This window comes from Semicossyphus pulcher, unplaced genomic scaffold (genome assembly GCF_022749685.1).
Source record: "Semicossyphus pulcher isolate SPU_LCO1_2020_fin unplaced genomic scaffold, fSemPul1.0.p SCAF_17, whole genome shotgun sequence".
NCBI lineage: Eukaryota > Metazoa > Chordata > Actinopteri > Labriformes > Labridae > Semicossyphus > Semicossyphus pulcher.
This window is the reverse complement of record NW_027211681.1, coordinates 23,038,235-23,051,832: the sequence shown is the minus strand read 5'-3', so window position 1 is coordinate 23,051,832 and position 13,598 is coordinate 23,038,235. Positions and strand designations below refer to the sequence as shown.

At 40.3% G+C, this 13,598-nt stretch overlaps 1 protein-coding gene and 1 long non-coding RNA gene across 2 annotated transcripts; both read right to left on the bottom strand.

Annotated features, from left to right (window-relative positions):
• Nucleotides 1-6,342: 6,342 nt before the first annotated feature.
• Nucleotides 6,343-9,574, bottom strand: LOC138595329 (low affinity immunoglobulin gamma Fc region receptor II-like). Its single transcript, XM_069666697.1, has 5 exons — nucleotides 9,214-9,574; nucleotides 7,379-7,714; nucleotides 6,885-7,251; nucleotides 6,736-6,793; nucleotides 6,343-6,645 (listed from the first exon to the last, which is right to left on the bottom strand). The coding sequence occupies exons 2-5, from the start codon at nucleotides 7,509-7,511 to the stop codon at nucleotides 6,469-6,471; spliced, it is 735 nt and encodes a 244-aa protein (XP_069522798.1). The 5' UTR covers nucleotides 7,512-7,714; nucleotides 9,214-9,574; the 3' UTR covers nucleotides 6,343-6,468.
• Nucleotides 9,575-11,812: 2,238 nt separating this feature from the next.
• LOC138594207 (uncharacterized) lies at nucleotides 11,813-12,790 on the bottom strand. Its single transcript, XR_011308435.1, has 3 exons — nucleotides 12,623-12,790; nucleotides 12,007-12,309; nucleotides 11,813-11,894 (listed from the first exon to the last, which is right to left on the bottom strand). It is a non-coding gene; the product is annotated as an uncharacterized lncRNA (long non-coding RNA).
• Nucleotides 12,791-13,598: the final 808 nt, after the last annotated feature.

Here is a 13,598-nt window from a genome sequence, read left to right as displayed (position 1 = left end):
AGAGATATGGACTTGAGTCATGGCGACTTGGACTTGAGTCGACTCGAGTCACTGTTTTGATGACTTGCGACTTGACAAAAAATAATTGACTTGAGACTTGACTTGAGGCATGATGACTCGCATGACTTGTGTTCATAAGTTTTAATGTTAGCTGTGAAATATAGAATGATAAAATTCAATGTTGTCAAGTTTCTGTCTATCAAGTATGTATGCAGCGCAAACTGGGAATCATGATTGGACGGCTCAAAAAGCTCCCCGGTATGTGATTGTCATGATTGGATGACTGGCTGTCAGTCAAGCTCCTCGCTATGGCAACACGCTACATCAAAGCCCGCCGTTACCTGATGTTCTTTTCCCAAAGAGAAGCCTCATCAGTCGTACTCTTTACCACTCAGTACGGTCTCAGACCAGACCGTCATCATGGCTGCGTCTGTGCCAAGATAATACAGATACAATTCACTGTCATACTTTTTGACCAGGTTATATAAATTATAGGTTATAAAATACCTTGTCTCTTCAAGAGTGCTGTATCTTGGGTGGAAAAAAGGTGACTTCATTCAGGGCTTGACTTGCCTTAACTAAGGACTCGACTTGACTTGACATAACCTGTGACTTGACTTGACTTGACTTGACAAGAAGAAATGACAACACTGTATACTGCAAGTGCAAAGGCTTTCATCAGTGGGCCATCGGTTAGGGATAGACCGATTATCGGCCGGGCTGATTATTGGCCGGGCTGATTATCGGCCGGACCGATTATCGGCGCCGATATTCGGCATTTTGAGGCATTTCGGCATCTGCCTTTTTTTTATTTTTTATTTTTTTTATATATATATTTTTTAAAAAATTTTAGTTTTTAGTTTTTAGTTTTTTTAATCCGACGGTCGATAAGAGATCAATTTAAAACTGGGTTATTTTGGCTCCGATGCAGCCGCGCCTCTCTGTCTGCAGTCACTACTCTGTCTCCAGCATTGTCCCACCCACAGCACTGATTGGTTACACGCCTAGCCATGGCACGGGTAACAGCCAATCAGCAGTGAAAGCTGTGCATGCAGAGTGCTCACACACACGGCGGAGAGGAGAAAAAGTTAATGTCTTTGCAAATTTTATTTAACTTTGTTTTATTTACTTTATAAAACTTCAGGAAGTTATTTATTTATTTATTTAAATTTTCAGTTAACTTTATAAGAGATGCTGCTGACCCTGGGAACTCCCTGCGCTTTTTGTTTGTTTAATAAACATATGCTTAAAGGCATTTAAACAAAGTGAAGTGTTGGAGTTTGTATTATTCAAAATTTTGACGCCAATATTTTCACTTTTACTGCAAATGAATATTGGCTCCAAATATCGGTTATCGGCCTCCTGGACTACTAATAATCGGTATCGGTGTCGGCCCTGAAAAAACCATATCGGTCTATCTCTACCATCGGTTCAATCACCTTTGTGTTACCTCATTTGGAGATACAGAGGGACTTAACAGACATTTATTATATGAAAAACTTCGAGATGATCCCTGTTGGAGCCAAAATGTGCTTTTTATTTTGTCTTTAATTTCTCCTGCCCTGAGATTTCCTGTTACTTAGATCGTTCTGTATTTATTTGTAATTTGGTAACTGAACACTAGGTGGAGCCTTGTTCTGTATATAGCCAAGGCTTCAGGTGATTGTGGGCAGGTGTGTATTGAAGCAAACAGTTTTTGACCGTGCCGTGTCGTGTTAACTTGGGAACGTTTAACCGTGTCCGCTTGTGTGCATTATCCCGGAATATTGGACGGATTATTGGACATTGTGGTTCATGAAAACGTGTTTAATAATTGGATGTGATATTCAAATGGAAGGAATATGTGGACATTCAATCTGTTACTTTGGCACTTTGAGCACACGTCCGAAACTTCCACAACTCGCACCTCAATGTTAGTGTCTGTTTAGATAAAAATGTGTTTGTCTAAATGAGGCACTACAATCACTTTCACTACATTCAGAGAAGATTGTTACCTTTTCAGGAAGTATGCATGTAGTATACGTGGATCTTCATATCCCGATTGTTTGAGCTGACCAACATTAGATTCTTGATAATAACTTGAATAAATCAGCATATAATAATAATAATAATTAAAGCCGCAAGCGGCGATGAACGGGCCCTCGCACCTGTGGCCACGTTGGTGCTTGTCGCGGCCGCGGGGTGTGCTGCAGACACGGGGTGCACCTCAGACGCGGGGTGTGCATGAAGCACAGGATGTGCTGTAGCCACAGGCTGTCCACCAGTAGGGGCTTGGTCAGCATCACCCAAAATTCCTATGGAGATCTGTTCAGGCCAGGACTGTCATCATGCATGTGAAATTAGGAGCTGATCGGACCATGTATGTGAGAGTTAGTACTGGCTCTGCCCAGTAGGTGGCGCTATTACTATGAGCGAAAAATGATTATGTAGAACTGTTTAGTCTGAAACTGTAATCATACATGGGAAATTTCAAGCTGATTGGACATTGCATATTAGAGTTACTACTGGCTCTTACCAGTAGGTGGCGCTATGAGTAAGAGCGAAAAATGATTATGTAGATGTGTTCAGGGTGGTACCCTCATCAAACCTGTGAAATTTGGTGGAGATTGGACAATGTATATGAGAGTTGATACAGGCTCTGCCCAGGAGGTGGCGCTATGTCTATGAGTGAAAAATGTATATGTAGATGTGTTCAGGGCAGTACCCTCATCAAACCTGTGAAATTTGGTGGAGATTGGACAATGTATGTGAGAGTTGATTCCAGCTCTCACCAGTGGGTGCCGCTATAGCATTGTCAAAAAAAGGAGTGTGTAGATCTGTTCAGGCCGAGACTATAATCATGCATGTGAAATTTGAAGCTGATATAACATTGTATGTGACAGGTAGTACTGACTCTTGCCAGTAGGTGGCGCTATGAGTATGAGCGAAAAATGATTATCTAGACCTGTGCAGGCCGAGACTGTTATCATGCATGTGAAATTAGGAGCTGATCGGACAATTTTTCACCAGACCTGATGCACAGTCCAAATTTGATGAGTTTTGGGGCATGTTAAAGCCGCCAAATATGCGATTCATTTGGCACCAGAAACAAACAAACAAACAAACAAAGAAAGAATAATAATTCCTTCAATTTCAAGAGGTCCTCGCACCGCCTTCGGTGCTCGGGCCCTAATAATAATAATAATAATTAAAGCCGCAAGCGGCGATGAACGGGCCCTCGCACCCGTGGCCACGTTGGGGCGTGTCGCGGTCACGGCTGCAGCAGCAGAGTGTGAATCAGCCACAGCATGTGCTGCAGCCAGGGGATGTGCACTAGTAGGTGGTGCTATCAGCATCACCCAAAATCCTATGGAGATCTGTTCAGGGCAGTACCCTCATGACACCTGTGAAATTTGGAGGAGATTAGACAATGTATATGAGAGTTTATTCAGGCTCTGCCCAGTAGGTGGCGCTATGACTATGAGTGAAAAATGTATATATAGATCTGTCCAGGCCGGGACTATAATCATGCATGTGCAATTAGGAGCTGATTGGACAATCTATTTGAGAGTTAGTACTGGCTCTGCCCAGTAGGTGGCGCTAAGAGAATGAGCGAAAAAGTAATATGCCTATGTGTTCAGGGCAGTACGCTCATGAAACCTGTGAAATTTGGAGGAGATTGGACAATATATATGAGAGTTGATACAGGCTCTGCCCAGTAGGTGGCGCTATGACTATGAGTGAAAAATGTATATATAGATCTGTTCAGGCCGGGACTATAATCATGCATGTGAAATTAGGAGCTGATCGGACAATCTATTTGAGAGTTAGTACTGGCTCTGCCCAGTAGGTGGCGCTAAGAGTATGAGCGAAAAAGTAATATGCCTATGTGTTCAGGGCAGTACGCTCATGAAACCTGTGAAATTTGGAGGAGATTGGACAATGTATATGAGAGTTGATACAGGCTGTCACCAGTGGGTGGCGCTATGACTATGAGTGAGAAATGTATATGTAGATGTGTTCAGGGCGGTACCCTCATCAAACCTGTGAAATTTGGTGGAGATTGGACAATGTATATGACACTTTATACAGGCTCTGCCCAGTAGGTGGCGCTATGACTATGAGTGAGAAATGTATATGTAGATGTGTTCAGGGCGGTACCCTCATGAAACTTGTGAAATTTGGTGGAGATTGGACAATGTATATGAGAGTTGATACAGGCTGTCACCAGTGGGTGGCGCTATAGGATTGGTAAGGAAAGGAGTGTGTAGATCTGTTCAGGGCGGGACTCTGATCAAGCATGTGAAATTTGGTGCAGACAGAATGAAGTACGGACGAGTTATCAATGCCTAAATGTTATGGCGAGGCATCATGGCGAAGGTTATATTCGTGGCGCCGCCAGGGTCACGCCCTCTGTTGTTACCTCACCAAGTTTTCTCACAGACCTTAATCAAGGTCTTAAGAGTTTCCTGACATGAATTTGAGGTTAATATGTTTTACCACCTTGGAGGAGGGGCTTGTAGAGTAAAACATGTCACTTCCTGTTTCCAGTAGCGGGCGCTAGGCCTGATGGGAAATATTTTCATGTAATTGTGTTGGGGCTGGGATTCTTGTCATACATGTGAAATATGAAGAGGATAGAAGACTGTATGTGAGAGTAACAGTGATTTTCATTTTTTGGCATTTTGCCCAAAAAACATCAGACTTTGACCCCCAGCCAAGGCCACGCCCATTCTCAAAAACTCAAGCTTTTGATAACTTTTAATCTTCAATGTGTTGTCAATAAACTGAGTGACTTTGAAAAGTCTGGGAGGAAGTCCCTAGGAGGTGTTCGTTAAAGTATGACCCCTGGAAATCGCCAAAAACACGTCTTATTTTGAAATTCAAAGCAAAATGGCTGACTTCCTGTTTGATTTGAGGTATGGGTGCATGAGGCTTTTTAGTGCGTCTTGGGCTGTTCAATATGCTTACCAAATTTCATACACCTAGGTGAAAGTAACCTCTATGGGGAGGCGTTTTTGAAAATTTCTAGGGGGCGCTATGGAGCCATTTTGCAACAGTCATCTGCGAAACCCACAAAATATCAAATTTTTCACCAGCCCTGATGCACAGTCCAAATTTGATGAGTTTTGGGGCATGTTAAAGCCGCCAAATATGCAATTCATTTGGCACCAGAAACAAACAAACAAACAAACAAACAAACAAACAAACAAACAAACAAAGAAAGAATAATAATTCCTTCAATTTCAAGAGGTTCTCGCACCGCCTTCGGTGCTCGGGCCCTAATAAGACTTTTTTAAGGACACAGCATGAGGTCCATAGCACTAAAAAAAATATATATATATAAAACATAACAGATAATACATACAGCAATACATAAACAAGTACATCAAGTGAGGCATCAACTAGATTATGACACAAAGGTACATACATTAGGTAGCTGTGTGTATGTACAGACTTGAGCGCCAGTGGCTCCACAATCTCGACGAGAACCGCACTGAGCTCCTCTCACAGTTACTCAAATACATTAAAATACCATTACCTGAAGCTGACAACCTGCACATGAACCTGTACATAAGATTACATATCACAGCAGAGCAGTTCGGCACCCCAACATTTACAAACATTTCACTAGCACTGCACCATCTTGGAAGTTTTAAAAGCATTCTCATGCCATCATTATAGGCCACGTTGAGTCTTTGCATGTTGCTTTTGCTACAAACACGCCACAAGTGGGCAGTATACATAGGGGTACAAAATGCTTTAAATAAAGCTGTCTTAACATTAACAGTGCACATGTTAAACTTCCGTGCGAGCATATTGGCTTGCGCATATAACTTGCGACACTGTCTGTTAATATCTCTATTGTCCGACAGATCATTTACAATATGATGGCCGAGATATATGATCTCATTACATTCATGAAGAGCAATGCCAGATAAAAAGAATTCAGGAAAAACTAGTTTTCTATCACCTTTGCTTCTAACGATCATAATCTTACTCTTAATTGCATTATATTTGATGTCAAAGTCGAGACCATATTGTGAGCAGACATTCAATAGCTGTTGTAGGCCAGCACTATATGGGCAGAAAATTACCAAGTCATCTGCATACATTAGGTTATTAATTAACATAGAGCCAATATAAAACACCAGAAGCAGCTTTATTGGCCAGGTATGTACAAAGACAAGGAATTAGACTTTGGTTTAACTTCGCTCTCTATGTACAAGCATGAAACATTAAATATGAAACTAAAAACTACAAGTCTAACTTAGACATGAAATATTAAACATGAAACTAATACATGCTATGACAGACAATTGTGCAATGATGAGGTTTGCATAGGAGCACCTGACTCCACCAAAGGCCGCTATCATCACTGCACATGAGTGAACTTAACACACTATATTACTCTCAATGTTTATGAAGAAGTTTACAGTTTTCTGAATCATTCATTATTATAACAGATGTTCACTCAGGTGTTTAGTTTTACCTAACGTTGACAGCAGCATACAGAACATGCTCCTGATCTTGGGTCTGATGTGGCTGGACGGTGGAGTAGAGAGGATCTGTGTGGTTCTTTGAGTAGTGAACAGTGCTGTAATGAAGATCATCCTGCTCTGTAGGATGAGCTGAGATCTCCTCATACACTGAACCAGGGTTTAGCTGATGAGGAGACGAAACGAATAACTCGACATCATTCTGCACTTAAAGGATTGTGTTCCTCCTATTTGTGTTTCTGTGATCCAACTTTACCTGTTCCATGTTGGATGATGTTTCAGTTCCAGGAGATTGACTGGAAGACCTCTTCCTTCTGTATAGTGGAATGAATGTAAAAATCAATAGGTGATGCCAGGTTAGAGGGTGAATGTCAGGACTCTGAAACAAAGCAAAGTGATGCTCACCTGATCCACAAGACAACAGTGAGAAGTATTAAAACCAGGAGAGCAGCACCGACTCCTGCGGCTGCTGCTGGTGTCCATCTTCCTGTGTTACTGAGAGAGAGTCCCCCGTTAGAGACAGTGAGAGTCTTTTCATGAGATCTGATGTCTCTCTGGGTGGTGGCAGCACAGGAGTAGTTTCCTGCATGCTGTATTCTAACTTTGTCTATAACCAGGTGTTTGTTTTGGTACTCCGGCAGGGTCAGAGGTCGTCTGTTCAGATACCAAGTGTAGTTTGTGTCGTCAGTCAGAGGACAGCTGGTACTGCAGGTCAGTGTGACATTCTGGCCCTCTGTCACCACTGCAGAAGGAGTAATCTTCACTCTCAGATCTGAAAATGGCAGATTGGTAGTTAGCAGTTTTTTAAGGGCTTGATGACAGATTTCAAGCTTTCACCTTTCAGCTGTCGTTGCCGTGTATAGTGAGGAGCTGTGTGGAAGCAACACTTTTTCAGTTACCTGTGACGACAACAGTTACTCCGGGTATATTGGCCTTCCCCCGTCCTGGGTTGAATTGTTGGAGTGTGAATCTGTATTCTGCCGAGTCATTCTTCTTCAGGTTTGTAATTTTGAGCACGTGTTGGTTCTTCATGTTGTCCTGATACTCCACTCGTCCTGCAGCCTCAGTCAGCTCTTCAACATTTTCCACTCTACCTTTCTTTGTTCTGTGCCAAAATTTAGTTGGTTTCTGGTAGTTAGGATGCAAATATTCACTTACTATTCTCACTGAAGAGCCTTCCAGTGCACAGATTCTCCTGCTGACATAATTGACTCTCCAACAGTACCACCCAGGACCTGAAATATAGAATCAGAGCAGCAACCATGTCTGTTGAAAATATATGGCCATGTAAAATCAGTAAAACATTCGATAACAATAAAGTTTGAATGATTTTATTTTCACATACAAAGTATAATTCTTAGCGTTCTGATAAATCGTTAAAAAAATAAACAAATAAAGCACAGATTATGATCAAAAGAAAACTTGGTTAAAATCATCCATTACTTTGGTGATAACTGTATAACAATAACGTAAAACAATGGCTTGAGTTGAGGAAAATAATCTCTAAACAGATATCTTAATATAAATGCAGGATCTGTAGATGAAGGACAAGAGTTTATTGTTGTTAGCACTCTTGTTTCTGTTTTTAGTCAGAGAAGTATCGACCAATCACGCTTGAGCTGGCTTCGGCTGCACGCAGAGAAAAATCGTAATGCAGCTGAAGCAGAATGCATTGGTCATAAAGTATTCCTGTGACTCATCCACTATTATTTAACGACCATTTAACTTAGAAATCTCTAAACAAACAGATATCTGCATATCTGAGTGCAGATAACAATCTGGCTGTAGATGTAATCTCTCAACTACAAACCCATTTACACGTCTCAAGTTGCTAGTCAGACTGTAAACAATGAAAGGAGATCCGTTACCAGTTATCCAACCATCCTCTGGCTCATTTGGAAGCTAGGGCTGGGCGATATAATAAAAAAGGCGATATCATGATATGTGAGTTTTCATATCTCGATAATGATATTTATCACAATATATATATATATATATATCAGCAGATCTGCTGCAGGTTTCGCAACATCACGATAGAGACGAAATGGAAAAACACATACGATAGACATTTTGATATCGTTTTGATGAGATATATCGCCATATCGCCCAGCCCTATTGGAAGCTCCGAAATATTGGCTGCGCCCCAGAGGCTAAATCGTCATCAGACACGAGACAATAGGCCCACAAAAGAAACAAGTTGTAACAAGTTAGTTTTCCTTTCACTTCCTATTTCTTCAGGTAATAGGTGGTCTTGAATACTGCAGACCACATTCAGATAATGCAGTTAACTTGTACTCAACTCTCACCAAAACTGTATTTTGTACTAACAAACAAATGGCACAAGATGGCAGTAGCTACATTTCAAGTGCTGTATGGGAACAATGCTACACACTGAATTATCCACAAAATATTACAGCAATTGAACGGATATGGTAGGGATACGAAACACTCTAAATGAAGAAAAAGCTGCATGATAGTCATATCTAGACGAACACCAATCAGAGCATGCGGTTTCCTGCGTTCACCTCCATCACCCAATGACACAGCTAGCAAGATATTTAATAATCACAAACTGTAGCCTCAAATGAAAACCAAATTGTATCAACCCCTCTGGTAGTATAGTCACAAATCAAACAATGTTAATCATTGTTCTACTTTTAATGTTTGACCGTTATCCATATTATGTTTTTATTTTGTCAAAGTTACAACAGAGCATAAGTGAGTTTCTACTCACAGAATTCAGCAGAGAGCAGATCCTCATGGCCTTTGACAGCACAGGTGACTCCTTCATAAAAGTCGTAAACATAAAGTTGAGTTAAGCTGTTTGTGTTAACTGAGTATCCATCTTTGTACCAGGTGTAGGAAGTCTTGGAGTCATTCAAAGGGCAGCTGGTGTGACATGTCAGTAAGACTAAGTAAGTTCTGACTCCATCCGGCTTTTGAACTTGTAGTTCTGTAAGGATATTTAAAAAATCATTTTCATCAGTTACAGTAACGTGTTAAAATATTTTACTTAATGGATCAAAAACATAAATTGCTCATTATTCATCTTGTTGATGTAATTTTTATTTTATAGAACAGACCTCACTGATCCATTGAGCAGGTAAAAATAGATTTAAAAAGTTAAGACATGATCAAGCTTACACGTCTCTTATATGAAAAAAACTTAAAAGCGTCAGAGGTGTGAGGGTGAGAGGAGTGTTTGTGCGTTTGTGTGTGAAGGTTTGAGAAAACGTAACCTCTGGGGTACGTGATGGAGCAGGGCTCATCCACTGATCTCTGCTTATAAGAACACATTCTCCCTTTAGCGTAGGTCACACTGAAGCAGGTGGATGTGACAGAATCTGGACAACAAAAAGACACAGGATTTTTGTTTTTGTATACAGTGATACGATACGATATGATACACTTTATTGTCCCCTTAAGGAAATTTGTCTTGGACTCCAATGCTGCACACACTTCACTGCCAATACAGTAGGATCAGTAAATTAAAGACAAAACACAATCCACATGTAGAAAAGAGAACATGCCAGTGAAAAACCACAAACATATATTGCACGTAACCCAATACGTGAGCTTTATAAAGTGAAGTGCCAGTTCAAGGGCATGAAACTGAACTTCCTCTTGAAAGTATTAAGACATCATGAATTCTCATAACTATTCTTGTTTAGTTATGTACTTCAGTCCTCATTTCCTGTTTTACTTTGTCACTGTTGTTATGATTTGGCACTATACACATAAAATTTGATTGATTGACTATGATGGCATCACAAGTTGCCCTGGAACAAGAAAGAACAAAAAATGCCGACCTGCAGTATGTTTTTGTTTGTCTTACATTACAGTGTTTACATATTTTAGCAAACTAAAAAAAGTCACAAAAACATAAACATCTCTTAAAGCCTTTAATAAATAACCACATAAGTGATGAACTAAATGTCACTTACAAACAAACCTATTTTCGTTTCCTTTCACCTCCCAGCTCGCTTTATCTTTTATTTCAAAGATCCTCAAGAAAGCAGTCGCTAATCAATTATGTGACTTTCTTCGAAACAACAGTTTATTTGAGGACTTTCAGTCAGGATTTAGAGTCCACCACAGCACTGAGACAGCCCTTGTGAGAGTTAAATGAACTACTTTTTGCTTCAGACTCTCTGTACTCGTCCTGTTAGATCTCAGTGCTGCTTTCGACCCGAAGGACCAGGGGAACTCAATTAAACTTGAAAGAGGGCCAGTTTGAGATTATTTTTCTCAGGCAAAGGTCCGGAACATCATAATGTCTGACCTGCGTTCTGATAGTACCATACATGTATACATTCTGAACTTCTGTCAAATCAAATAAAGAAAATACAATTAGGCTAAATCCTTTTTACAACAGCACTAATAACTTTTATACAGAGCTCTCATTATTTAACAATAATAATAATGAATACTTCAATATTGATAAGGAAATATAGTGTGTGCTTGTATGTTGGGGGGTCTCCCCCAGGAAATTTTGAGTGTCAAAACCTTTATTTCCTGTATTTGTGGTTTATTTTAGGCCCCAGTTTGTGATGGAAGTGTCTTTATTTGTAAATGAAAACAAAAAATATAATGTCTGGTACTACTGGTTGTATAATGTTGTCCAGGCAGAAATCAAATGAAAGAGAGAGACAGCTTTACCTCTTCACTTAAGCTGCTATCTCTCTGCCTCCTGACAGAATTATCAAGATCTGACCATAATAGGGGGATTCACTTTATATTTTATTTCATGTTTGCCAAATTGTATTTTACATTTTGCCGAAATGCAGTTGCATTAAACTTTTTCTCATGGTGAGTTTTAAAACAGGCAATGACTATGAAATAAATAACATTTAAACGCACTGTACAGCTAGTCCTTGTCTTCCCCTGTTTCTTTGCCAGTTCGTCTTCGTCAACTTTTGTCAACCCTTTCGTCAGCCCTTTCTTGCCTTTCTTTTTTTCACCCGTGTAATTTGACTTTAAGTTGGACCTTATCATTTCCTTTTGGATTTTGATTTACCTGGACTCAATTACAAAGAAAGCCTTTTCATCTGCCTTTTGGATTTTGACTTTTTGTTGAAATCAATCTGCAGAGTCTGCATCTGGGCCCTCTGCCTTTTTGTGAAAACTCTGAATGTGACAGATGTTGCATAACATGATAAGAAGCAAAATGCTGTCACTCACCCACTGAGACTTCAGGGGCTCTGAGATCTTCGTAGCCTTTGATAGCACAGGAGTATCTGACTGCTTCATCACTGCTGACCAGCTGTTGGTACCAGTGAGACCAGTCCTCATACAGATACTCTCTGTTCTTGTACCAGACGTAGGCTGCAGGGGTTTCAGTCAGAGGACAGCTGATGTTACACATCAGTGTTACTGTCTGTCCCTCTGTGGCAGGAATCACCTTCACCTGCAGGTCTGACATGATGATGTGTAAAGTAAGAACTCGTGCCCTTAAATGAAAATATATTATGAGTAAATTAGAAAATATAATATGTTATAAATTAGCCACTTAGTAACCACACTGTACCTGCAACCTGGAGCTGAATTCTGTTGTCCCAACAGAGGCGTGGCTGTTTAGTATTCTCACTGCAGCAATACTCGTTTTCATCGCTGTCCCTCACATCTTTGATTGTCAGAGTCGGCCGATTCTCTTCAGACATGTTGTAAGTGACATGATTTCCACCTGCAGAGATCTCTTTCTGTTCACACTTATTTCCTTTCCAGTGTAAAGTGTACCATTTTGTACTCGACGTGGGATTTTCAGCTGAGCAGGGCAGATTCACTGACGAACCTTTTAAAGCACAGATGCTGTTTGTTTGTCCCAGAACCCCTTTAACAGAAGGAAACATCAGGGCAGGTTTATACATTTTTAGATTGTGCTTTTATACAACATAAGTGGATAATAATAATAATAATGATAATGATAATAATAATAAGAATAATAATAATAGTAATGTTATGGTAACAATCTTGAAGGCTGCCTTGTAAGTTTAACAGCTAAAAACAGTTTTCTACAATTGTACTACTACACTTAAGTTAGTCTGTGGCATTTTGTGTTTTTCTCAGTTCAAAGTAATAATTGCTACATGTTGCATTTATAGTTCCTTATCTTCTTCAAAGAAAACAGAAATAGTCAGACATACCTGTGATGCACAGGATGAGTCCCGTTAACACAAATCCAATTTCTGCCAAAAACATGGCTGTAGTGATCCTCCGCCTTGTAATCCTGAAGTATAAAGTGTTTGTATCAGCCTTATCGCGACAGTTTAGTCAAAACAAACGTATCCAAAAAATGGACATGAAATATCACTGATCAAACCTAACAGCAGCTCCCTGTCAGGAAGTAAAGGGAGGAGGGGGCAGAATGTCTCTGGGTTTACATTTGAGACGTTAAAACCCCTGAAACTGAAAGCACACTTCCTTCCTCTTTTCTATTTATGTGAACACTTCATCACCTCTAAACTGTATTTAAATAAGTATTTAAACCTTCAGCTTGTTTGCACTTATTATAATGTAACCAACCTTCTGTCTTGACCTCCAGAGGGCGCTATCATCATAGCACATGACCACAGCAGGTGATTGTGCAGTCAGTGGGAGAAACTCAGAGTATAACAGGTGATCATCCTTTCTCAGCACCCTTGCAAAGTAGTATGTATCCAGTTAGATTGGTATTTGTTTGCTGATGTGAGGCTATTAATGGGACATGTGACTGAAACTCTCCCCCTTCAAGCCCAGTTGATCTCAGTTTCACAGTTTTATCAGATGAGGAAAATTCAAAAGACAGTGTTCATAAATGTATGGTGTTCATAACAGTAACAACGTGTGAGATAATGCATGGATTTTTGGTTTATGGTATAGCCGACCATTGTAGCTGCTTAGAACTTCACAGCCGTGTGTGTGTGTGTCTGTGAGAGTGTGTGCGTGCGTGCGTGCAGTGACTAAGAGGCAGGCTTTGCGTGGCTATGGGTGATTTTTTTCCCACAGGCACCCAGTCTATAATAATTCTATATACCAGAGATATGGACTTGAGTCATGGCGACTTGGACTTGAGTCGACTCGAGTCACTGTTTTGATGACTTGCGACTTGACAAAAAATAATTGACTTGAGACTTGACTTGA

Excerpts from the sequence above, each read along its gene's own strand:
- LOC138595329 (XM_069666697.1), bottom strand. The coding sequence starts at position 7,511 with ATGAAGAACCAACACGTGCTCAAAATTACAAACCTGAAGAAGAATGAC. Across the intron at positions 7,252-7,378 it reads AGTAACTGTTGTCGTCACAG|ATCTGAGAGTGAAGATTACT; the intron begins GTAACTGAAAAA and ends TGCCATTTTCAG. Across the intron at positions 6,794-6,884 it reads ACTGTTGTCTTGTGGATCAG|AAGGAAGAGGTCTTCCAGTC; the intron begins GTGAGCATCACT and ends TCCACTATACAG.